Here is a 26,919-nt window from a genome sequence, read left to right as displayed (position 1 = left end):
CTGGCTGGAAAGCCGGAAATGCCAAAATTGGGTTAAGTTCAAATATTGTTCTTTAACAAAACAAATAAAAAAAATTTATGCCTATTGGAACTGTAAAGCACCATTTTGTTTAGTTCAAGAAACATATCCACAACATGAACCTACTTAAACATACTTCGGCATACCTCGACTAACATCACATTGCAACAAATTCAAATATATGTCAACGGAACATGAAAATGCATCCATATGCTAGTGTCATATTTTCATTCTCCCAGGATAAAGACAGCACAGTAAGTATATTAATTACACATAAATTAGTGGAAGAGTATCAATATATACTGCCAAATGTGTGAGATATCCCTGAAATTTTGACTACTTCTTCCGATGCCAATGACATCAGAACATGCTATACATGGCCATTATTTGGATAGTAAGACATAGAACTAAAACAAAACCAACATGTGCTATGTTAGTACTAATATTAGTACCCCATCTCCTATCTCGTGGATGGGGTACTAACATGAGCATATACGTGTCAATGGAGCAAGCTAGGTGTGATTCACACCTGGCACTCTTTTAGCCTAATATCAACAATTTTAACATATTTCTTGCACAAAATGCAATAAATTGAGTAGTCCTCTTATGTAATACCGGAAGTATTGCAAATCATTGTAGAAATAGTTGTAAAATCTTGTTTACCTTTTTTATCCATTATTTTCGTTTAGATTATCCACCATATTAGTTCAAATAATGATTATTTGCGTTCTCAGCCTTGTTTGTCTGTGTGCCATCTTAGGACATTGAGGCCTTATTTGGAAACGTAAACAAATTGTAGTAAAAATATGGTGCATTTTGAGACAGAAATTCTGCACATTAAAAGTAAATACAGTTTATCGGCAACTTTGAAATTCCATCAAGAAGCCATTATTCGCCACTTGAGTGATAATAACATAGTGTAGAATATCCAAATATGGTCTGGCAAGCCTTACATTGACAAGGGGTTATGGCGAGAGTATCGCATTATCTGTCATGGCGGACACAGTCAGGTTAATGTAACCATGCCAATTAATTTTATCATGTAAGGGCTTAATAAATTCAAAATAAGCCAAACTTCTTTCACAACATGATTATACTTATGTAGTAGATTTCTACACTATTTGTTTTTCTGATTTTAATGATGATTATTGGGGGAGGGGCTCCATTACATGATATTGGATCAGTTTGTAGCCTCAACAACAACAAATCAAGTTCAGGCTACAACATCGTAGCTAGTGCTATATCTTACATTGTAGGACTATGATATGGGCTGCCAAGTGTGCGAGATATTCCTGAAACTTTGATTACTCGTTCCTATGTCAACCGCCATCGGAACACGCTAAACAAGACCTTTATTTGGAAGTAAGACAATAGCACTAAAAACAAAAATAGCATGTGCTATGTCGCACACTGTAGGACTAATGCATGACCACAGGGGCTCGTTACAAAGAAAATCTGGAGTATCCGACCTTGAATCAAGGGATGGGGTTCTAACCTGTAACAATGTTCTAGACGGATACTCCAAATTTTCTTTGTAAGGTGCCCCTGTGGTAGGACTAACTTTAGTGGACCCAAATTATCGGATCTTCTCGCACATTGTACATGCCACTGAACGTCTGACACTGAATGAATTAGCATGCATGCAAATTTACGTTGTATGAACAATTGTTCTCTTACTGGAAATTGTCCTAGAAATTTGCGAAAGCTGGAAAAATCGTACAAACAGTCCGCCTCTAGCGGGCAGGTTGCTGAAGGTCGACATATTAACGGCAATTACCAAAAAACGTTTACCTGTAGAGAACGGAAGGAAGACAGTTCCGGACTATGACAGAGGCCAACACTACAAATCACAGACATGTATGGTAATGCGATTGAGCAGATTAAAATAACGTATGCAAAGATAGTGACGATAACAATTTAAAGAAGAATTGGAGGGATTCGTGGAGGGAACAATCGAGAAAATAAATGTAAAGGTTAAGTTACTACTAGATGAGGCGGACTGTTTGTACCATTTTTCCAGCTTTCGCAAGTTTCTAGGACAATTTCCAGTAAGAGAACAATTATTCATACAACGTACATTTGCATGCATGCTAATTCTTTCAGTGTCAGACGTTCAGTGGCATGTACAATGTGCGACATAGCACATGCTATTTTTGTTTTTAGTGCCATTGTCTTACTTCCCAATTAAAAGTCTTGTATAGCGTGTTCCGATGTCAGTTGACATCGGAACGAGTAATCAAAGTTTCAGGAATATCTCACACACTTGGCAGCCCATATCATAGTCCTTCAATGTAAGACATAGCACTAGCTACGATGTCGTAGCCTCAACTTCTTTTATTGTGGTTGAGGCTACAATCTGTTCCCATATCGTGTAATGCAGCCCCCCAAAAAATAATCATTAAAGTCGGAAAAACAAATAGTGTAGAAATCTACTACATAAGTATAATCATGTTGTGACAGAAGTTTGGCTTATTTTGAATTTATTAAGCCCTTACATGATAAAATAAATTGGCATGGTTACATTAACCTGACTGTGTCCGCCATGAGAGATGACGCGAGACTCTCGCCATAACCCCTTGTCTATGTAAGGCTTGCTAGACCATATTTGGATATTCTACGATATGTTATTATCACTCAAGTGGCGAATAATGGCTTCTTGGTGGAATTTCAAAGTTGCCGATAAACCGTATTTACCTTAAATGAGCAGAATTTCAGGTTCAGAACGCGCCATATTTTTACTACAATTTGTTTACGTTTCCAAATAAGGCCTCAATGTTCTAATATGGCACACAGGCAAACAAGGCTGAGAACGCAGATAATCATTATTTGAACTAATATGGCGGACGATCTAAACGAAAATATTGGATGAAAAAGGTAAACAAGATTTTACAACTATTTCTACAATGATTTGCGATACTTTTGGTATGAAATAAGAGGACTACTCAGTTTATTGCATTTTATGCAAGGAATATGTTCAAATTGTTGATACTGAGCTAAAAGAGCGCCAGGTGTGAATCACACCTGGCTTGCTCCATTGACACGTATATGCTCATGTTAGTACCCCGTCCACGAGATAGGAGATGGGGTACTGATATTAGTACTAACATAGCACATGTTGGTTTTGTTTTAGTGCTATGTCTTACTATCTAAATAATGGCCATGTATAGCGTGTTCCGATGTCATTGGCATCGGAAGAAGTAGTCAAAATTTCAGGGATATCTCACACATTTGGCAGTATATATTGATACTCTTCCACTAACTTATGTGTAATTAATATACTTACTGTGTTGTCTTTTTCCTGGGAGAATGAAAATATGACACTAGCATATGGATGCATTTTCATGTTCCGTTGACATATATTTGAATTTGTTGCAATGTGATGTTAGTCGAGGTATGCTGAAGTATGTTTAAGTAGGTTCATGCGGTGGATATGTTTCTTGAACTAAACAAAATGGTGCTTTACAGTTCCAAGAGGCATAATATATTTTTTATTTGTTTTGTTAAAGAACAATATTTGAACTTAACCCGATTTTGGCATTTCCGGCTTTCCAGCCAACTGAAATGTAGGCCAACACAACTTGAAAACAGGTCCATTTCTTTTATGAGAATTAGAATTTATTAGAGAAAAGATATCAGGGTAAGTAAAGTCTGACAAAAACATTATACCTTTACTTTGTAGGAAAGCGTCGTTATTGGTTGCCAGTTGTGCATGATATTTCTGAAAATTTGAATTTCGTTATAGTGTTAGTCGACATCAAAACATGCTACACAGTGCCGTTATTTAGGCTGTAAGACCCATCACCACCACCACCTCCAGAACAAAAATAACGGGTGATGCGTCTTACGTTGTAGGACTACACATATCAGCACTCTTCCACAAATTGATATCACAGGTGCTTGACGCGAGTATGATGTTGAGAAGGAAAAAAAATAATCTGAAGGGGAAAAAAGTCATACAGAGTGACAAAAATACTTTAGATTACCCCCATGACCTGTTTTGACATAGGACCCTCTCTATCATACTAAGCAGCAGAGAGGGTGAACAGCCTCTAATTGACTTATCTGTCAAATCGCAAAATAAGCCTTCCTTGAAAATCGCAAAAACTCTAATTGACCCACTCACGAATCGCAAAAATAAGCCTAGCAGAGAGGGTGATCAGACTCTAATTGACTTATCTGTCAAATCGCAAAAATAAGTCTTCCTGAAAATCGCAAAAACTCCAATTCACTCACTCTCGAATCGCAAAATTAAACCTTTCTGAAAATCGCAAAAAAAAGATCGCGGCGGTGACTGGGGTGCCGAGACAGCGCCCCACGTTGTTGCTATCAATTAAAATAAAATTGTAACAAATAATGCCACCAGCGCAGGAATCTTACACAGCTAGATTAGCTCGAGAACGACTAGAAGAGATTAAGAAATATATTCCACTAAGAGATTCTATTAGAGAAGAACTACAAGCGAGACAAGAATCACAAGTTGAATTCGCAGAAGGTACAGAACAATTGTTTAAACCCGTTACAAAAGTTACTGAAAGAGTCGCAACGGCTACTGAACGTCTTCTTCCATCAGTGATACAAACTGCTGAGCAAACTGGAAAAATAGCAAAGGAAACTAAGAAAAGAAAAAAGAATCTTAAAAAAACCCTGCCAACTGAAATAGCTGCAGCTCAACCTCCACCCGTCGATGAACAAATACAACAAATATTTGATAGTATTAAGTCCGCAAGGAGGTCAGTGATGTAAAGAGTCTTGTTACACCTTCAAAACCACCAGCTCAATTTACTCAAGAGGGTTATAGACAACTTCAGGAGAATCCTAGTGTGATTGCCGGTTACGGATATAAAGCTCATGATAAATTATTAGATCCAAACACCACTGATGTTTCAGAAGAAAAATGGATTCCTTTTGTATTTCGAAAATTTGAAAATATACAAAGAATCACTAGTAAACACAAGGATAAATTCACATAATTTGAGAAAGAAGTTGAAGAGATCAAAAGACATCCGTTACCAGGAGATATTTTATCATTTAAAAAAAAAAACTTCATTCGCTCCACCTCGTATTGAGGAGGAAGAATTTTGCGATGCGCCTGGCACCAGTGCTACTGGTAGCGGTTTTACTACAGGAAGTGGTCTTATTGCCTGTCCTAACAACATCCTCGACGACGTGCTACGACTAGAAGTTCTCATAGGAGGAAAACGAGCCGGTAATAATTCTCCGGAAATAATCAATGAAGCAGCTGATATTTGCCGACGATTATTTCAAGGCAGTATCATACACATCGATATTTATCGAAAACTTATTAACGAACTTGTTGATGACTACAGTGACTAAATGATTAGATAAATAACAAATAAATAAGATGATCATACACGACAATGGTCACCGCAGACCCGTAATGGTCAGAGCAGTAAACTCGCGATTACATGTTTACAGAGCGTATTACGGAGATAGACTCGGTAATAGTATGCAGGGATTATTTATAAGGATGACTCCCAAAGCAGCACCAATTGCAAAACAATTATCAATGAAAGCTATCGACGTTATACGTGAAAAAGCTTTCTGGTGCAGTTGTTAGTACTGCTGGTAAGGCCTTCACGGCAATCAAAGACAAAATAGCAAGACTATTACGCAGACGTCAGACTCTACAACCACAACAACCAGTAAAATTGTCATCCACTAAAGTTATGCCGGCGGATGGCAGTAAAATAATGAATAAGGCTCAAATCAAAAACTAGCAGCCTTGGTAAATCAAGGAGAACCTAAAGAGTAAAAAATAAACACGAGTTTTATTTCAGAAAGCGAGTTTTCCGAAGGTCTTGGCGACTACGATTTAAAAAATGGGCAATATAATAAAGATGTTTAAATGTATATCTGATACAGCATTCGGCATGGATGAACCAGTTCAAAAAGATGAATCCGTGCGTGATTATCAATATTATTCTTATGACGCATGTGTACCCAATGCACGAGGAAGATTTGAGTTGCAGGTTCATGATACAAATAGATATTTTCTACCCGCTGAGGCTTTTACTGAGGTAGAAGGTGAGCTTGTAATAGATGTTGTCGCCAATATACCATATGGAAGATGTGCCATAGTTGGTTTTCTTAATAATGGTGTTATGGCGTTATTTGACAGTGCCACATACATGACTGATCGAAAAAAACATCGAGACAATTCAAAAGGACGTTGACGTTGCCACAACAATAGTAGGGTTAGCAAGATACTCCGATGATTATTCAAGATCAACCGGTCGTCAATATTGTTTTCCAAAGATAATTTTGATAATCCTGATACCAACCCATTTCGTCATATACTTGTACCATGAAATACTGCAGCTGACCCACAACCACCTGGAGTGATAGATAGACCAGCTCCTGATTTTTTTATGCCACATAGCCCCAACAGCAATTACAATTTAGGATTTAATACACGTAAACCAATGTTGAAAGGTGACCGTAGAAGATATTTGTGTGCGATTCCACTGTCGCATATATTTGGATTTTGCAGAAATGTCCGAAAAGTCATCTTTGGAGCGATACACACGGTTGTAATTGTACGAAAAGGTAGTGATGATGATGCTATTTCGCGACCAGCCGCTATTGCTGCTGCTAAAGTAATACTCTTTAAACCATTGTTGTGGATGGCAGTAATAACTCCATCGATTTCTGAAGAACAGCGATTACTTTCTTTTATAAACACAGGCGGTAAGTCTCTATTGTCATGGTTTGCAGTGTCCACGGATAGTATCCAAAGTAATGTTGCTGGTTATTTACATGGCAAATAGCGACTCAGCAGGGTATTTCTGCACCGAGACATATATTTGTTGCGCTGCAAAATGCTGATCGGATGGGTAATCAAGAACACAGCCACATGATATTTGATAACCTTGGGGTCAGTGAAGTTTCTTTACGAATAAACGGACATCAAGAACCATCCGAGGATATAATATACAATTTTGAAAACAATTATGTTGCGCGCACGTATCATTGATTGTTTTCGTATATGGGACGTGATCAAAATATAGATACTGGTTTACCAATCTCACAGCTGGATTTTACAACACTGTATCCGATCAATTATTTTTCACTGGAACACTTGGATTTATTTAGGAAATCTGTCTTTGATACACACTTCAGGGCTAACGTGAATCCAGGTGCTGGTGCTAATTACAGAGCAATCGCGGTCATACTTAGCGACAAAGCAGTGTTACTTGAAGGTGTTGGTGGCCGAATGAAAGTCGTTGATGCACCAGTGGAAAATCTTAATGTCTTACCTTAATCCACGTGATTTAGAAATACGAGTATTATCATAAAATGTCATCATATCATCATGTTAGTGTCAGTCTGACTCCTGGTCAGATTAAGAAACTTCAAACTGCATCAGAAAAAAAAAAACACAGACCACAATAACGCTAAAACGCAGTCAGGTTACAGGTGGTGAAAACAAGCTATCGTTGACAGAACATCAGCTTAAACATCTTAATTAGGCCAAACAATCCAAGACTTGAATACGACTTGAACTTTCCGCCGGAGCCATCAAAGATGCTGCTAAGACAGGCGGTATATTTCCACTTCTTGCGGCAATACCAGTGCTGATAGCCGCTGAAGCTCCAGCCGTTGCACATGCGGCCGCGTTAGGTGTTATTGGAACAGCTGATAGCCGCTGCAGCTCCAGCCGTTCCACAAGCGGACGCGTTAGGTGCTGTTGGAACCGCTGATGGAATAGCATTAAAAATAAACAACGGGACAGGGCTTAAGGCTTCCAGGAACTCATCGAGGAAAAGGTCTGAAACTTCCAGGAATACTTCGTTAAAAACCATTCGTTTTACACCCATGTCAACTTTTGATTTACTTGATGCGGCCAAGCAACTAAGAAAACAAAACCTTAGAGGTGTTCTTATGCGAGATTAATTACTTGCTTGACCTTCGTGGAGACGTTTTACGTCTGAATTTATATGTGAAATCTTAAAGACTTCCAATCTTAATGACTTCTGAAAAACAGGTGGAGAAAAACAAAATAATCCCCTTCTACATCCTTGACTCTGTCCTTGATTTCATCAAGAGGTGGATATTTTTTTTAATGACAAATCGACTAGTGAAAAAAGAGACTAAAATCTGAATCACACATTTCACGAAATGACCATAACTTTCATTTTCACTGACAGTTTCTGACATAACTTTCCTTAATTGTCTTATTCGGGTGTTGATTGTCATTTTTGCTTCGTATTCACGAGATAGTACTAATCTAATTTTTTATATTGCACGAGAGAGAGAGAGAGAGAGAGAGAGAGAGAGACGAATTCCGCTACTTCACTTTCTTTTACTGTAGCCAACGATTGAAACATAGCACCTTGAATTCGCTTCACAAACTTGTATTCTGATGGTAGTGTGGATCCACCTTCGTATTTACTTTCTTGAAATGTTTCAAAATCAGAAATAATTTTTTTCAGGATCGAGTTCATCAGATATATTTAAGCCGTCATGTTTTAATTTTTAACAACAGAAATAATATCATTTATATTTTCTTAATTCTTTATACAGTATATAATATATCTTTAAATTATATTTCTCAATAATACAATTGTGTAAAACTGAACAACTAGATTACTGAAGTTGGGAGAGGTAAGCGAAATATTTTCTGTCAATTATCACATAGACATTTAAATTGTATGATCGCGGCGGCTGCAATGACAATTTTTTTAAAAAATAAGTAACAAAGATAACTATTTAATTAATCTTACCGGAGAAAACTTAGCTCGATGGAGTTATCTCCGAAGATTTTCATCAAGGACGTTGTCTATATCTAACACTATTGGAACATAGTAAAATGAAATCCATTGTTCGTACTTTTGTGAAAAGGCCGATTTGTATACATTATCTGCTACACGTTATAACCCGAGCGGCTTCATACCGAAATACTTGCCAGCTGCGTTCATTGAATGAAATATTATTTCTTCACCGTTCTCAGTATTTATAGATTTAACAAGCTTTGGAATTTTTTTCATATTTACTTGTCCCACCACATGCAGAATTCTGACTCTGCATGATAGCTCTCAGATTGGATAAATTATTATTAAGTTTTTCGTCATCAATATGATCGATCACAAGACCGTCTTTGATCTCCCCGTGAAAAGTTTTGTATGCAAACCTATGACAGAGATATTTTTTCTTCTCCTCGGCCGAGAACATTAGATAATCGGCATTATTAACAGTACCGACTTCCTTTTTCCGCTGACAGTGTACGATTACACCATCACGAGATGCTTCATAATTCTTGACCATAGGATGTCTGACAAATTCCTTTTGCCCCATTTTATATATAATATTATTTGTCTAAATTATAATTTGTCTTTACAAATCTAGCTATATGATCTTCAGGGTTTCTTATAACCTTACCAAGAACATAATCCTTGACAGAGTCAGGGTTGTTATTTTTTTTATTATTATATTATCTTTTCAGATCTCTGTATCTTTTACCACTCCATTGCACACACAGCTGCGTTTTCCCTCTAACTCCAACACCACACTGTAAATACCGTTTTGGACCAAGACTCCCTCTTCGTACGCTTTGCAAATGATGTCTGCAGAATTCATTTACGCAAGATTTGTTACGAGGAGTTGAAGACCCTATCATCAACCACCTGCACTTTTTTCTTATTTGAGTCATTATATATATAATACTTTTTTATGTAAATACTTGTCTAATATATAATATGGAAGAATTTGAGAGATTATATACAATCGAGCCCTGGAAAACTTCGTTTCCTGAATCCAGATTAGATCTTGACATAAGAACCCTTGACGTGCGGAGGCGAGCTTTGGTTTATCCGACGAATAATCTGATTAATAATATTCGGAATGCTGAAAAAGAATTTCGTGATGATGGGGCATATCATATATGGTCGACATTCAAAATTATTCTTGATGATAATATCATTGATGCTACAATGAACGATGAGCGGGCGAAAAAGATTATTGATTATCTCAACGATCAAAGATATTTTTTCAGAATAAAGTTTATTGTGCTAGCAGAAAGAGATTCCGCTGAGTGGATTATCCGTGACAAACGTGACCCTGTTTTTCGTAATGGAAAAACCGCTGTGCTAAGTAACAATTCCAAGCCAGGAATTCTGACTGGTAATGATAAACCATATTACGCTCGAGCGTATGCTATGACCACAGTTTTTTATGGAACTTATCAACTAAATAATAACCCCAACATTAATGATCTTGGCCAGTGAGATTTTCAAAACTGAATTGCGTAGCCGAACGAGTAATCGAACATTTTACAAATGTTATGCGTGGAAATGGGTTAACGGATCTTCGACGTGAAAAAATTAAACAAATGGGCTGAATTAGTTAAGGATACCGGAGCTACAATAAATGATGCCGCCGAGTTAGGAAGTAAATTAAAATTTCCAAACAACTGTAAAAACGATAACCAGAGAGATTTTATGCGAATCAAAGAATAAGTCAAAGGGAGCTCCAATTTACATTATTGATCATAATGCGCACGCTTGGACTAGCGCAGTATCAATATTTACACGAGAACGGACTGTAAGATTTTACACCCAAGACTCTGGGAAAAACATGTTTGATTTTATTCACGAAATAAGTAAGAGCGATCCTGTATCAGTATGGTTATTTTAAAGTTCCGATGATGAAAAATATGATCAGTTTGTACGACCTAACGGCAAAATATATTGTAACGAATCTCTCCACGAAGAAATGAAAAATATTGCACAGAAATTTTCAACACAAAATATTGAACAATTACTAAATAATTGTTTCACCGTTCCGTCAGTTGCTGCTTACTTTGCAAGAGAGAAAAATCCGTTGAAGCCAACACGATTTGAATTTCTCCGAGATGTGCAGCTTAGTTGCTGTGAATACGGACACGGTTGATTGTGGAATACTAAGTATCATTACAGCGACGTTATCTCGGTTGATATAGTCGCGTGTTATCCTGGAAGTGTTTTTGGTTATGGAGAGTTTTCTGGATATTTTAAAAGATTTCGGCACCCCACACACAAGATGACAAGAGTATCGATAAATGGACCCCTACTTGATTTTGATCTAACTGGATTCGCTCGTATTGTATCATTCGAGTTTGCTGAAGGTCTTCATCCGATCTGTTATGTTTGGTAGGTACTTTTCAGAACAAATGTGGGCACCAATAGTTTTATTATGATATATGCTTGATTGTAAAATATTAATATCGTTGATTGTAAGTGAAGCAATTATATCATACCGTCCTCAGAAAGAAGTTTGGTTACCACCACCTGATGATGATAAAACCGCAAAGGATCTCGGTAGAAGATTAATCGGTAAATTTACTCAAGGCGGGGCATATGATCATAAACGACATTGTGCACGATTAATTCTAGATTATGCTGACTATGATTTTATAATCGCCGATGCAACAAAGAGAAATATATTTGTAAGTCGACAATAGCTTACTTGTCTAACGGAAAACGATTAGGTACAATTGTTGGTTATGTTGATGGTGAGTCACTTCACTTTACTCATTTAAGATCCTCAATGCTCGCTTATGTTTCTATAAATTTATTATCGATGATAAATAGATTCCCTACCACTGCAGTCAGAGTTGCAACGGATTCATTCTATATATAAAAAATATACAGAATTACTGACTCAGTTTACTGCTCATGATGCATCGTGGGGTAAATGGAGAATAAAACAGGAAATGTTATATAATTATTCTGAATCAAAAGATGTTGAAATCAGTGATATTTATTACAAAAATAATCAGATATCAGAATTATCATCTGCACCGTCCGTGTATGATCCAGTATCCCGACACAAGACTGTTTATCTAAACGGACCTGGAATTTCTGGTAAAACATCTCGAGTGATCGAATTATTTCGACAGAATTCAGATGATATGGTTGTTTTAACACCTACACACAGACTCGCAAGAGAAATGAGAGAACGAGGAGTGCAATCATGTACTTATCATAGCTTTTTTCGATGGAAGGGAGACGCATGGACTCCTGATCGAATGGGAGAAAAATATATTCCAAAACTTATTATTTGGGATGAGATATGTACAGTGTCGCTAGATACATTAAAAATGTTTCTCGATTGGCTGTTATTGGTCAACCCCTCCGTTTGTTGGGTTATCTCCGCACGGGTGGCTAAAGAATTGTGTAGATTATTGTGAAGAAATAACTGATGATCATAGATCTCTTGATGTAGAATTAACAGAGTTTAAGAAAATAACCATACTACAACAGAATACAATTCAGTGTGAAATAATGCGTAAAATAATTTCAGAAACTTTTATGAACTATTTTCTGCAAACTTGGAGACCAAATGATTTAATAGTGTCAAGTAGAAAGATAGTTCGTGATACACTTCAACAGAGGTTATTTCAGTTGCATAAAGAAAAATTTCAGATCTACGTGTACCATTTTGTTATAGACCAGCTGATACACGACAGAATATCGACGTTGATATACCAGGAAAGACTGAGAAACAGAATCTCGAATTAAATGATGTTGTTTTGGTTGATGTCAGTGTTGTTGAGGATGCGCTGAGAGCGGATAAGACTCTATGGACACTGGGATAGGCGATGACAATTCACTCATCTCAGGGGTTAACCATCTCTGATACTGGAGTTTGGATTGTCGATGATCGTGTCGAGTGGACAAACTTAGTTTATCTCGCAGTGTCTCTAGTCAGAAGAATATCTCAACTGCAGAGAATTGTCGTAGACACTACAGAAACCATCAATGATGCCCTCGATGATATTGATATAGTAAGTAAACATTTAGCTGATTATAAACAAAGTGACAAAAAACAGACTTTGATCTCGATGTTGAATTTATCATAGCGCTAAAACAGCAGCAGAATAATCATTGTGCAAGTTATAATACAGTAATGTTGTGGCGATATTCAAAAAATGATCCAAGACAATTTACCGGGGGATAGAAAAAAGATATTAGTCTTAGTCATACACGCGAAAATGTGATGCTGACCTGTCTTGAACGTAATCGACGCAGAGGTGATAGTTAAGTGATCGCGGTGGTAATTGTGTATCTTCAGGAATTACTTGTAATCGTTCACGTGTAAATCCACGTTGAGGAGCAGTTGAATCTAGTCTTTAGATTGCAGGTCTACCAGTAGATCTTACCACACTGGAAATTTTGTGTCGTAATACTCTAGATAGGATCAGTTGCTTTTTTTTAACACCTTGAAGTTCACTGGGTTCAAATAAATATCTTTCAGTCACATTACCCAATATTGGTTGTTTTGAAAAATCACGTCGTTTTACGAGTATATGTTTTTTTTGTGATCGCGCTAATACATTTCATGTTAGTTGTTCGAGTAATTTCATTATTTAATGCAGATATCACACTTGGTAATCCTGCAACCCATTCGCGAGATCTTTTGTCTTGAATTATTTCATTCGCGTATTGATATCCGAATAACCGCTCAGCAAGCGTTCGATTAAAACGTTCAACAATTTCCTGATCACGCTGAATTGCAGTATGTCCTCTTCTTATTTTGACGTTATGTCGCTTCATCAACGATGATACTACACAATGAAATTCTTTGCAAGGATCAACTTGTAGCAGCTGTGGCCATTGCAAGGGTCCACGTTGATAAATTCGTTCAAAGGCAGAAGCTACTTCAGTTGCTGTCTTTGTTGCTAGTAGATCTGCTTCTTTATATCTGCTTGCAACATCAACGACAGTTAGCGCGTATTTGTACGTTAATCGACGTCTACCAATTTTAATAGTATCATGTGATAAAAACAAAATATCCGCCTGATGAGCTTCATTTGGCACGCTGACATCAAAATGTGCGTACTGAATTGTTTTAGGTGGTGGTAGTAAATTAGCCATATTGCCTGTCGTGCTAACCATTTTTCAGCAGCAGAACGTTCGACACCTGCTGCTCACCAACCAAGTAGCTAATGATTCTTTGAAAGATTTATTTTTTTATGGAATTTAGCGCGTGAGTTAATTTCACATCTGCAATATGCCTATGTTATTGGTTTTTACTTTTATAAGCTACATCATGAGCGTGACACGCTTTATCAATAACATTTACTGATATTTGCCTGGTTTTGGCTGATCTTGGTTATCAAGTCGGATATCAAGTCGAGTACCAGGACCACAGTAATTATATTCTGGAAGATGTTTTTCTCCTAGGAAATTAGATCACAGTGTTCCTGGTAGTTTTGCTAACTGAGCGGCAACATAACCTCCTCTTTTTTTTATATTGCTTGGAATAGAAATAAATTTAATTTTTTTGTATCACATCGTTCACACTTACCTGTAGCTACTGATCTGTTATTTTTTGTTGTAATAGTTGTTCGTCCACCTGTGGGATTACGCGTCCTGCATTTCAAACAATATAAATCCATATTATTTATTATATCTCTACATCATGGATGTAATTGATTTTTCCGCAACAACAAAAAAATTAGAACCGGTCAAGCATCATCCAGCATTACCAAATTCTATCCGAATGATTATAATTGGGCCATCTGGAAGTGGTAAAACGCAACTGTTACTTAATTTAATAATGAGATGGCTCAAGTGGGATAAGTTGTATTTAGTAGCTCCGTCTGTACATAATCAGTGATGCTATGATGTACTTTAATGAAAACGCAAAATAGTTGGAAGAAAACGGTGATGATGTTATTTAATTTATTACTGATATTAATGAAGCGCCATCTGTAGATGATATTGATGGATTTATTAATAACTTAGTTGTATGCGACGATGTAATGCTGGATAAGCAATCAAATGCTGCTAGAATACTCTCACGCGGTAGACATAAAAACACAAATGTAATTTATGTAACCCAGCGGTATACACAAATACCAAAAGTGATCCGGGATAACTGTAATATTCTTGTTGTGTTTAACGGAGTTGATACACGTACTTTGAGAAATATTCATCAGACTTGGTGCAGCGGAGATATGGACATAATTAAGTTTAGAAATTTATTTAGTCAGAGTCAGTTATCCTCGCATGGATTTATCACAATAAACTTGCATGACCCACCGTCGAGATACCGAGCCGGTCTTGATAAAAAAATTTTGGATGAGAGAAAGGAGCAGAGGGTGCGACCACGATGAGGCGTCGTTTAGTAAAACTCACGTATATGCGTTTCGAAAACGACGAGGCGAAAAAAAATAACAAAAAAGCTACCCCCCCCCCCCCAGGGAGACTCTAGGGAAGTTAGAAGCCTCGGTTTCACGTTATCAGCGTATTTTTTTTCGTTTTTGTATAAGCATTAGTTTACCAAAATAACGCTTCTAAATGTGGTGGGTTCACCCTCTCTGCTGCTTAATTATATTAACAATAATACACCATATAGTTTTACATTCTCTAGTTTATCCATAATATCATATAAGAGCTTGATATTTTCTTCAACTTGGTGATGATTTTGACTTATTTCCATGTGTTACTTACATTTAATATATAATGTATGTTTGACTTTGGTCCATAATTGAGGGTAGAGTATTTTTTACCTGATTTTCGTCATGCATGTAAGATATTTGAGTTCACTGTCTAGCCATGTTAACATGTTTTGAATACTCTTGAACCCTAACCACTGAGATTATTGAAGACATTATTGCAACTGTGATTAATGAACTTTATCGACAGTATTTTAACTGTGATTATTAAGGAATATTATCGACAATGTTTAAACTTTTATTAACGAACGTTATAGACAGTGTTATGACTGATATTAAAGGAATGTTATAGATAATGTTACAACTGTGATTATTAAGGAACATTATTGACAATAGTGTGACTATGGTTAGTAAGGAACATTATAGACAATGTTACATCTGTGATTAATAAGGAACATTATCGACAATGTTACATCTGTGATTATTATGGAACGTTATAGACAATGTTACATCTGTGATTAATAAGGAACATTATAGACAATGTTACATCTGTGATTATTAAGGAACATTATCGACAATGTTACATCTGTGATTATTAAGGAACGTTATAGACAATGTTACATCTGTGATTAATAAGGAACATTATAGACAATGTTACATCTGTGATTATTAAGGAACGTTATAGACAATGTTACATCTGTGATTATTAAGGAATGGTATCCACAATGTTACAACTCTGATTATTAAGGAATGTTGTCGACAATGTTACGAATGATCATTAAAGGAATGTTATAGACAGTGTTCCAGCTGTGATTATTAAGGAACGTTATCGACAATGTTACATCTGGGATTATTAAGGAACGTTATCGACAATATTAGATCTGTGAGTATTAACTTATTCGGCCCCGATGCTGTCTGTACGCGTGATCCGGTTTCTGCATTTGATGGTCGATCCCGCTTGTAGTCATGGTTTGTTACTGCATTCAGTGGCCGATCCCATCTCCAGTCGTGGTGAATGTGTGTTAGATACAACGTCTCTGATTGGTTACAAATGGTTTCTTCCAAGAATTAGACCAATATTAAACCAATCAGAAATGATTTTACTTTGAGCACATGGTCAAATATACCATAAATTGCAGACAGGCAAACAAACTTAAAATTTGGGAATAAGTAAGATCAGCTGTCTTTGACTCGTCGTTATGGACCCGAGGAATCGGCAAAGATATCTGTCTTAACAAATTAGACTTAGCCTGTATATAAAAAACAAACACAAAACTATAAAAAGCTAAATTAAACAAAATAACATTTAACTAGTCAAGTGGTCAAAGGGAAAAAAAAAAAAAACTAACCCCCTCCTAGAAGTAGACATCTCGTAGCAAGAAGTAAAGAAGAAGGAGGCCTAAAGGAAGAGAAGAAAAGAACAGACGACCTGACAGAAACCTCCTGCTGACTTGGGGCTAGCAAAGAATAATCGAAAAGACTTTGCCACAAATAATCACCTCACCCTCCAGTCTGATAAGAATTGCCATCCCGAAACAAAAAACATTTCCAACACCAGCACCACCATCCTTCAACTCAACCCACACATGCCTGCGAGAAATTGTGCGTGAATGTGTGCTGTCAAAATATATGCAAAAACTAGCAGAAACACGAACAGAAACACACACACAAATAAATAATATAGCACACACACAAGTTTACCACATAGGGCTTTCATTCCGACCCATGAAAGCCCTCTTAACACCAACAACTTGCTGGCCCTGAGAACACTGATTGGTTTAAATTCCCACTCGAGAAATATTTACCCAGATTGAGATCTCAAAAAGAAGGGAAAAAACGGCTATTTAAGCCTACACGATGTGACAAACTTTTCGGAAACTTCAAGTTCGCACAGTACACAAAATTAAAAGAACTAATATAAGATAGGAAAATCCACAACTCAGAAATATCTGAATCGAATATGACAATCAGATGTTTGGCAAAATAGTATAGGAGCAGCCCAATAAAAATAGGGAACTGGGCATGATTGAAACATGAATTTTAAAAAACCACTGCTGCTAGTGTACTTGGTGACAGGCTGGAATGAGAGAGGACGGGCATGCAAACCACCACCGGAAGACAACGATGAAGGAGGTGGCTGTGACGGGAGCCTTGGCGGGGCCTTTGGGGCTCCTCTGCTTCCGGTTGCTTGCTTGGAAGGCATTGTACTAAGGTAACTGGTCATTCTGTACTCAAGTAGTTTCATACTCAAGTCGTTTCGTACCCAAATCGGTTGTTTCGTATCCAAAGCGCTGGTCGTTTCGTACCCAAGGTGCTGGTCGTTTCGTACCCAATGCTATAGTTTTCATTTCATCAGAATGAACTATTTCTATGTTGCTTTTTTACCCTTTGTGATAGATAGATAGATAGATAGATAGATAGATAGATAGATAGATAGATAGATAGATAGATAGATACAAAATTACAAAGATAATTACACGAACGATCAATGCTAAAATGAATCTACATGTTAGTGAACCAACATCTATATATAAATGGATAATAATAATAATAATAATAATAATGTGATTAATAATAGGAACATATTTAAGGGATCATATTATATGAATACTACATGACTTTAAAGGGAAGCATAATTGAAATGTTAAGTTATTAAATGATAAAATCCACGGATATCTAGTAAGTTGAAGCTTTCAAGCTTAATTCAATTTCACATGTGTCTTAAAACTGATTTAGTTATTTAAATAATCGAAGATATGTATGCATGCTTTGAATCTGCCAGTATTGAAACGTTTGTAATACAGCGCCCCATTTAATACGGCATATATTTTTTTTAGGAGTGGAACATATGTCAGTTGTAATCGACAAAGGAGAATAAGTACAGGGACAATTAGTAACAATGTATGCGTCCATGAGAACTATTGAATGTATTATCTAACTGATTATTGATCAATTTTAATTCATTGTATGTAACTCCAAGTTTGCCTTCTGATCATTATACTAAATTATAAGTGCCTGAGTAAAAACAGATTTAAATTTCCGAAGATAAAGTAAAACCACAGTAAACAAGTGAGGTAAGTAGAGTATGAATGTCAAATAATTCTTGATACGGAATTTATTAAGATTTCTCCAAACAGAGACATCTTGTTATTATTTCAAAGTAAAACAAAAACTAATCAATAATCAAACACACGTGAAACTGAATTAAGCTTGAAAGCTTCAACTTATTAGATATCCGTGGATCGCCCAAGTAGAAAAATTCGGCTATGGATAATTCTTCGGGGGTAGGTCCTCCCAGATATTTAGGTCATTTTCCTTGGAAGGTTTGAAGACGATTTTCAAAGTCACAGTATTCAGGCAAACGCACAGGGAATGAATATTCATATATCACACGTTCGTTTCGATGAAATGAGGGTGACATCGACGGGAGTTTGCTGAGTGTTGGATGGCATCCGTAGGGTGGTAGACGCATGGTCTCACGTGAAGGTTGACATTGACAATGAAAACCAGTAAAGAGTCTACCATGGTTAGGTGTAGTGGTAGTAGTAATAGTAGTAGTTATAACAAAGTTCCCATGATTCTTTACTGCATCGCTCTCATCGCAAGGCACAGCATCGCACTCCACTTGAGAATCATTGAACTTGAATGATGCCTCTTTAAAAGGATTCATCTTTCTCGCTTGGTCTTGGTAGTTACAATGAACTATCGATCTTGGACGTTGTCCCTTTTTATATGCTGACCAATATTGACGTGACCGTACGGTAAGGTGAAGTGATTGGGGAGTCGCACACGCTTCTGGTGCACGATTTGATACGGCTTTTCCAAGGGTCGACTACCGATTTGGTATGTGGGTAAAGGTACAATCTTATGTGGTTCGTATTAACGTTACTATGACTCCTGATAAGATTAAAAAACTTCAGTCAAGTTCAGCAAAGAATTGCGGATTAAGAATATCATTTTTTTAAAATCAGGTCATAGGTGGTCAAAATAAATTATCATTAAACAAACGTCAATGTAGACATTTTAATAGCGCCAAACAAACAGGAATAGGAGTAAAGCTCAATCTTCCTGCCGGTGCTATTAAAATTTCATATAAAACAGGCGGTATATTTCTATTTCTTGCAGCTAACCAGCGTTAATTACCGCTGCAGCTCCAGCTGTAGCAAAAGCAGCTGTGCTTGGTGGTGTTGAAACTGCTGATGGAATGGCATTAAAAAAGCAACAGGACAAGGATTTTAAAAAAGCTGAAGGGGTTTCAGATTGCCATGAACTCCTTATCGATACGGAAAAGGTCTGATACTTCCAGGAACACTTCGTTAATTTTTCCAATGTCTAATTATGATTTAATCGATTTAGCTAGTAAACTGAAAATAAAGAATTTTATATGAGTTTTTATGTGAGTAGTGAAGGGGGATACCCTAGCGACAATGGGAATTAGCATTACAGACCCCCCTGGGACAATCTGGCGACAATAGAAAATTAACATGGAGAAAAATCGTGGGACAATCTGACGACAAGGGAAATTAACATGGAGAAAATTTGTGGGACTGTTGAGAGACAAGGGAAATTAACATGGAGAAAAATCGTGGGACTGTTTAGCGACAAGGGAAATTAACATGGGATTTTTTTTATATATTTTTTTTTTTAAAAAAAAATTTTTTAAAAAAAGGGGTAGGCAATTGAAAAGTCATTCTCTTTTCGAGAAATATGGCTGGCCCTGAAAAGGGCCTTTGGGTTTATGTTAATGTATTCATTAACATAAAGGGCACCGCATTGGTCTTCTTCTTGTCCTTAGGCTGCGTCTTACTGTTGGTCCGTAAATCAGCACTCTTTTCAGGCATCCTTGTCTTTCTACGTAGATCCTACGTATCCACAGGCTGGTGTTTGTCCTGTGGACAACGGTCCACTTGGATCGGACATACATGAGCATGTCCGTCCTAAACATCATGGAAGACACAAGGGTGGATGACTCAACTGTGGTCCACATCTTGAAGCGACGAGAACAGGTGAATCAATGCAGTGAACTGCGCTTATTTATAGGTACAGGAAGGATTGAAACGGATTGAGTTCATTCACCAATCCGAGCACGCGTTACAAAATTCAGTCAGCTCGCATCCAATCTGAAGAGAGCAGTCTGTGACGTCACGTGGTCTCTATAGATTCGCTAGCGCCTGTGTGCAGTCAATCTATGCGACAGTGATTCAACATGACGGAAACTCAGAAAACGATCCATTGGGGTGCACCAACAGGGGAGACCGCCCAAGGGAACCCGGACTTACTTTCAGAAGAGGTGAATTGGGATTTTGTGGATTTTCTCTCCTCGCAAGAATTTGTTCCGGAACCTTCGTTACCTTCTTCATTACCGCAAGTGGAGAATTTTAGACAGAGACAGAAAGAAGAATTGGAGAAATTTATACAACGACAAAAGGAAGCGGAACAAGCTTTTCTCCTACAGCAACAGCAGCAAGAAGAAGAGGTAAGAAAAAAACAACAGCAAGAAGAAGTAGCAGCAAAGAAACAAGAGGGTGAAAATCAAACGGTCACGGTACTGTTGGACATTTTAGCGGAGTTAAGAAGTCTGAAACAAATGTATCAGACTTCTTTATTACGACCGAAGAGAATACGACCTTCCCGAGCTAAACACGTTAACCCTGTGACTAAGCCTACCGTACCACCCTTAGTGATTTCAACCCAATCATCATCAACATTACGCAGTCCAGAAGTAGGCCTTGGCCGTGGCAAAGGCTTAAGGCAGTTAAAGTTGATTGCTTAAACTCACCCCTTCACCATGAAGAAAAAGGCCCTTTTCAGGGCCACCCACATTTCTCGAAAGAGATAGCCTTTCAATTTGCCAATAACTCAAACAAATATTAAACAGCCCATTTTACCCTTATAGTACGTGTCTGTGTATGAGTGCGTGAGTGTACGTTCTTATTTTAAAATCATAACTCAAAGACACTTACCTTGTATCATTAATTTATTCTTTTCTCCATTTTTTTTACAATCCAATTCACAATTCACAACATAACACATTTTAAAAAAGTTCATTGACTTCTTCTTTCTCCTTGTTTAGTCTCTCTGTTTTTTAAATTTCTTCACCGTCTTTTCCTCATTTTCTTCCCTTCTTCTTTTCTTCTCCTGTTTCTTTGCCTCTTTTAAATAGAATTGTCTTCTTTCTTCCTCTTCTTCCTCTGAAGAATCCCTCTCTTCTTCCTCTGAAGAATCCCTCTCTTCTTCTGAAAAATCCTTCTTTTCTTCTGACTCCTCTTGTTTCTTTTTTGGGCAATCTGGAGACCAATGTCCTTTTTCTTTACAATAATAACAGGTATCTTGACTTTTGTCTTTTCTAGCCCCTGTTTTTGTTCTTTTTTGACGGTCTGGACACTCTGAAGACCAATGCCCTTTCTTCTGAAAGATATAGCAAGTATCCTGACTTTCATCTCGAAAGGAAGGAGAGTAGTCCGTAGGCTGGTCTGAAGAGAATTTTCTAATGACCCCTCGCAAAGCTCTGACGAAACGTTCGATTTGGTTAGTTTCTTCCATCGTTGTGCTCGGCTTGAGAGTGAAATGAATAGTGAAAGGACAAGACACTCACCCTTTTATATACGCTAGTCTGCCATGACTATAAATTAGTCTATGGTGTTTGAACTTGAGTCATTTGACGTTTTTCACTATTCATTTGAGAAGAAAGAAGAAGAAAGTAAGAGGCAGAAACGTGATCTATCGCCTCGTACCAGGGCTGAAATCTTGGCACAAATTCATGCCAGTGATTTTGAACAGGATATGAGTGAACCAGAATTTGAAACCTCTGAACCAAGTTCACCACCCTTAGTCAACCCTGAAAAATACTATTCCATTCGAGAGACGGAAAAGCGCTCCTCTAGAAAATTTAGAACCACGGCTTACAAATACACGGTGAAGTTTAAAGATTTCAAGGCTGAAGTGCCGTTAGAGAAAGCAGAAGTGTTCATCACTGGGGTGTGGGTTTCTTTGCTCACTGCACTCAAGCGACAATGTCAACCCAAAGAAGACGATCGCTTGAGACTTTCCATACAACACGACGGTTTGAAATCCCCTGTTTGGATCGAGTTTAGCACCCCTGCAGAATTGACCGCTTCCAAAGTCATGGACAAAATTCAACACGTGCAACAATCTAATGACCAGTTTGACATCACCGATGGAAAAGCCACACTGGACATGACCCACGTCTCTCCTCCTCAAGGGACTGGACGCAAAAAGATGTTATTTGGTGGACGAGCTTCGCAGCACCAAAACAAGTCTCGTCCGAATTCACAACCCTCAAGACCAGATGTGTTTAGCCCGTGCCATCGTGGTGGGACGAACCTATGCCAACAAGAACGACACGGTAGAATGGAAAAGAACCTGGAAAACTATTCAACGATGCGATCGAGCCAAACAACGAAACGAAGCAGAACTCCTGTTGCAACAAGCTGGCCTGTCCAAAGACACACCCTGTGGCATTCCTGAGATGCAAAAATTGCAAGATGCCCTAGCTCCACGATACACCTTGAAAGTGCACCCTCAAGAAACGCGCGGGCCTCTGTTGTTTCGAGGGCAAGATTTTAAGGACGGAAAATACATTCATGTTTATTATCACGATGACCATTTCGATACCATTACCAGTATCACCGGATTCCTGGGATACGGTTATTACTGTGAGAAATGTGACCATGGTTATAATAATGAGAGCAACACAAGCATTGTGGAATGAAATGCTCACGATGTTTGGCCTATTCACCCTGTCTGAGCGAAGAACCAGTGCCTTGTTCAACTTGTCTGCGCACGTTTGTCAGCCCTACCTGTTACCAACAACATCTGAAAACGCAAGGTTCACAGAAGAAATGTGCTTGTCAACTCCTGAGATTGTGCCCTACGTGTGAACAAGTCATACGTACCAATAATACCAAGGCACACGTATGTTCAGGAAAGAAAAAATGTCACATTTGTCACCACATCGTGGACTTGGAACACCAATGCTACGTGCAAAAATACCAACCCCCACCAGAGAAAGAGGACGGTCACAAGAAGAAAGGCAATTTCATCTTTTTCGATTTCGAATGCATGCAAGAGACCGGCATTCACATTCCTAATTTCTGCGTGGCTCATCGAGCGTGCGAGAAGTGCATTCAAGAACCTATCTTCAGTCATTGCCCTCTCTGTAGCAAGATTCCTGGAGGGCGTGAAAAAATCTTTCGGGGGCCGAACACGTTAGCCGATTTTGCCCAATGGGTCTTAGACCCCGTCGACAAGACGTGGAGCCAAGAGGACATCGAACGTTACGGAGATTGTCATCGTCATGCCACGGTGATGGCTCACAATTTCTCCGGATACGATGGACAGTTTCTTTTGAGGTACTGTACGGAACAAGGCACCGAACGTCCTAAAGTGACTTTGAACGGAGCCAAAATCATTTTCATGCAAGTGGGACAAGCACAGTTTAAAGATTCGATGAGCTATTTGGCCATGCCTTTGAGTCGAATGCCTAAAACGTTTGGAATGACAGAAATGGCTAAAGGGTACTTTCCACACTTTTTCAATACGGAAGCCAATCAACACGCCGTTCTACCCCATTTACCTGAGGCTCACTATTACGACCCCGACAACATGCGTACCGAACAACGAGAAGCTTTCTACGCTTGGTACCAGGCTCACGCCTCGGACCCTTTCGACTTTCAGGAAGAAATGCTAAAGTATTGTCGTTCCGACGTGGACATTTTACGGCGTTGCTGTGGAAAATTTCGAGAACTGTTCATGGAACACGGAGGGGTCGATCCTTTGAAAGAAGCTTGCACCATTGCCAAAGCGTGTTCCTTAGTGTATCGACAACGATTCATGCCTGAAAACACCGTGGCTGTCATCAGTCCTCAAACGACCCACTTTGTCAAACGTCAATACTCGGTCAAAGCCCTACGTTGGTTACATTACTTGTGCGACAAGGAAGACAAGTGGATTCAGCATGCCCGCAACGGAGGGGGCGAAAAGACCATCGGAACGTATTCGGTCGATGGCTGGGACTTAGAAAACCCCAAGATCGTGTACGAGTTTAACGGTTGCTTATTTCACGGATGTCCCGTCTGTTACCCTGACCGTGGTACTAAAAATCAGTTTTTCCAACGAACTATGGAAGACTTGTACCAGGACACTTGTCAGCGGCGCCTAATGTTAGAACAGGAAGGATACCAAGTGGTGGAAATGTGGGAACACGAGTACGATCACCGTATGAAAACCGATCCCGAGTTTAAACGCCTCGTGGAAAGTTACCAGTTCATGGACCCGCTGAACCCGAGGGATAGTTTGTACGGAGGAAGGACCAATGCCACCTGTTTGCTGTACCAAGCCGACGAAGAGAAAGGAGAAGAAATCAAATACTTGGACGTGTGTTCGCTGTATCCCTACGTGTGCAAATATTGTCGCTTTCCTGTAGGGCACCCACAATTGCTGACGGAACACATCGACCTGAAAAACATTCGACAATACGAAGGCTTGATCAAGTGCAAAGTTTTGCCTCCCACGAACCTATACCATCCCGTCTTACCTCACCATTGTCAAGGCAAACTGATGTTTCCCTTGTGCCGTACTTGTGCCGAAACGTGCAACCAAGACCAACCTTGTCAGCACAGCCAGGATGAACGTGCCTTGACGGGAACCTGGGTCAGCGTAGAATTGTTCAAAGCTCTGGACATGGGATACCAACTGTTAGAAGTGTACGAAATTTGCCACTTTCCCAAGACACAACAATACCACAAGGGTGATCCCAGTCAGAAAGGCATTTTCGCCGACTACGTGGATGCCTTTTTGAAACTGAAACAAGAAGCCAGCGGCTATCCTTCCTGGTGTCACACTCCCGAAGACCAAATACAATTCAAAGAGAAATACTACGAACAAGAAGGCATCACTTTAGACCACATCGAGAAAAACGAAGGCAGGCGATCGTTTACCAAAGTGATGTTAAATTGCTTGTGGGGAAAAATGGCACAACGACCGTGTTTACCCAAGACGGAATATTTGACAGAACCTTTCCGCTACTTCCAGATGATTCACGACAGAACCAAATACATGAAACACGTGGACGTCGTTCGAGAGAATTTGATCTTGGTCAATTACGAAGAAGATTTGGACTTTGTACAAGACGACCCTTTTGGAAATGTCATCATTGCGGCTTACGTGACAGCTCATGCTCGCTTAAAATTGTACGAAGCTTTAGAACTGTTAGGGGAACGCGTCCTGTACTTTGACACGGACAGTTGCATTTACATCCATCATCCGAGTCAACAGCACCCTAACATCGAAGGAGACCGTTTAGGAGCCTGGACAGACGAGCATCCCGACGACAAGATTCTAAGTTTCGTCAGTGGTGGTCCCAACAATTACGGCTACGAATACCTGGACGAACAAGGAGAAGTGCACACGACGTGCAAAGTGAAAGGACTGACTCTGAATTATTGTACCAGTCGTGTGGTCAATTTTGGGGTATTGAAAGAAGCCTTGCAATCGGGAGAGGATGCAAACTTTAAAGTGACCACCTATCAGCCGAACAAGATTGTACGTTTACCCACTCACCGCATCGTCAGTCGACCCATAGAAAAAGTCTATCAAATCGTGTACCAGAAGCGAGTGAGACTTCCCAATCATTTCACCTTACCGTATGGACACGTTGGTATAAAACATTGGTTGTAAGAGGATAGTTACCCTACCAGAAAGATGACTTCGCCACGGCAAGAATCGAGTGAGAAACCCGATGAGAACTCCAAGTTCAAACCCCACCATTTTCCAGTCTTCTTACCTAACTATTGTGATTGTGCCCGTCGATTGGACACGTTTCAGAAATGGCCTACGGATAGGGAAGGATTACCTTCTTCGCATGTTTTAGCTAGAACAGGATTTGTCTACTTGGGACCTGAGTCAGGATTGGGATACGAGGTACAGTGTTTCGCTTGCGGACTGAAGTTACGAATGGATCTATGTATCTATAAAGATTCAGCTATTCTGGAACATACTCGATGGTCTCCGCACTGCCCTTACCTTTCTATGGCTTTTCCACCCATCACACTACGGTACAATGTTGACGGTACCTTAGAGACGGTACCTTCCAGAACAAGACATAAAAAACGTAAAAAAGGAAAGATGTACAAGCTGGAGACTGCATTGCGACTAGTATAAAAAGGGGCTATGGTCAAGATCGATAATTCATTGGGACTACCAAGACCGAGCGAACAAGATGAATACTTTGAAAGAGACATCGTTCCAGTTTGGGGATTGTAAAAAAGTTGTATCTTCCTCTAGTGTGACTAATACTGGATGGATAAGACCCAGCCATTGCGACGGAAAATGTCCGGAAGGAAACTGCGATTGTCCATGTGGTTACCATTGTAATTGCGTAACGGAGTTTGCAGACGAGTGCGATTGTGAGCCTTGCGATGGGTACGATGCTGTACGTTGTGACCTGAGCGATGCCGTAAAGCATCATGGGAACTTTAGTG

General features: G+C 38.8%; 1 protein-coding gene across 2 annotated transcripts in view; it reads right to left on the bottom strand.

Moving 5' to 3' along the window:
- Nucleotides 1–2,013, bottom strand: part of LOC149780079 (3-hydroxyisobutyrate dehydrogenase, mitochondrial-like) — a 38,299-nt gene extending 36,286 nt beyond the window's left edge. The window contains exon 1 of one of the 2 annotated variants that reach the window (XM_089936837.1): nucleotides 1,696–2,013. In XM_089936837.1, the coding sequence (XP_089792963.1) occupies nucleotides 1,696–1,780 (85 nt within the window). In that variant the 5' untranslated portion in view covers nucleotides 1,781–2,013. Of the gene's footprint in view, nucleotides 1–681; nucleotides 990–1,695 lie in introns of those variants that run through there. The other variant, XM_089936838.1, reaches the window with a different exon arrangement.
- Nucleotides 2,014–26,919: the final 24,906 nt, after the last annotated feature.

The sequence above is a fragment of the Sinohyriopsis cumingii genome, chromosome 16, assembly GCF_028554795.1.
Source record: "Sinohyriopsis cumingii isolate HCF-2022 chromosome 16, ASM2855479v2, whole genome shotgun sequence".
NCBI classification, from domain to species: domain Eukaryota; kingdom Metazoa; phylum Mollusca; class Bivalvia; order Unionida; family Unionidae; genus Sinohyriopsis; species Sinohyriopsis cumingii.
The sequence above is the reverse complement of the archived record's forward strand: the minus strand, read 5'-3'. Positions and strand labels throughout refer to the sequence as shown.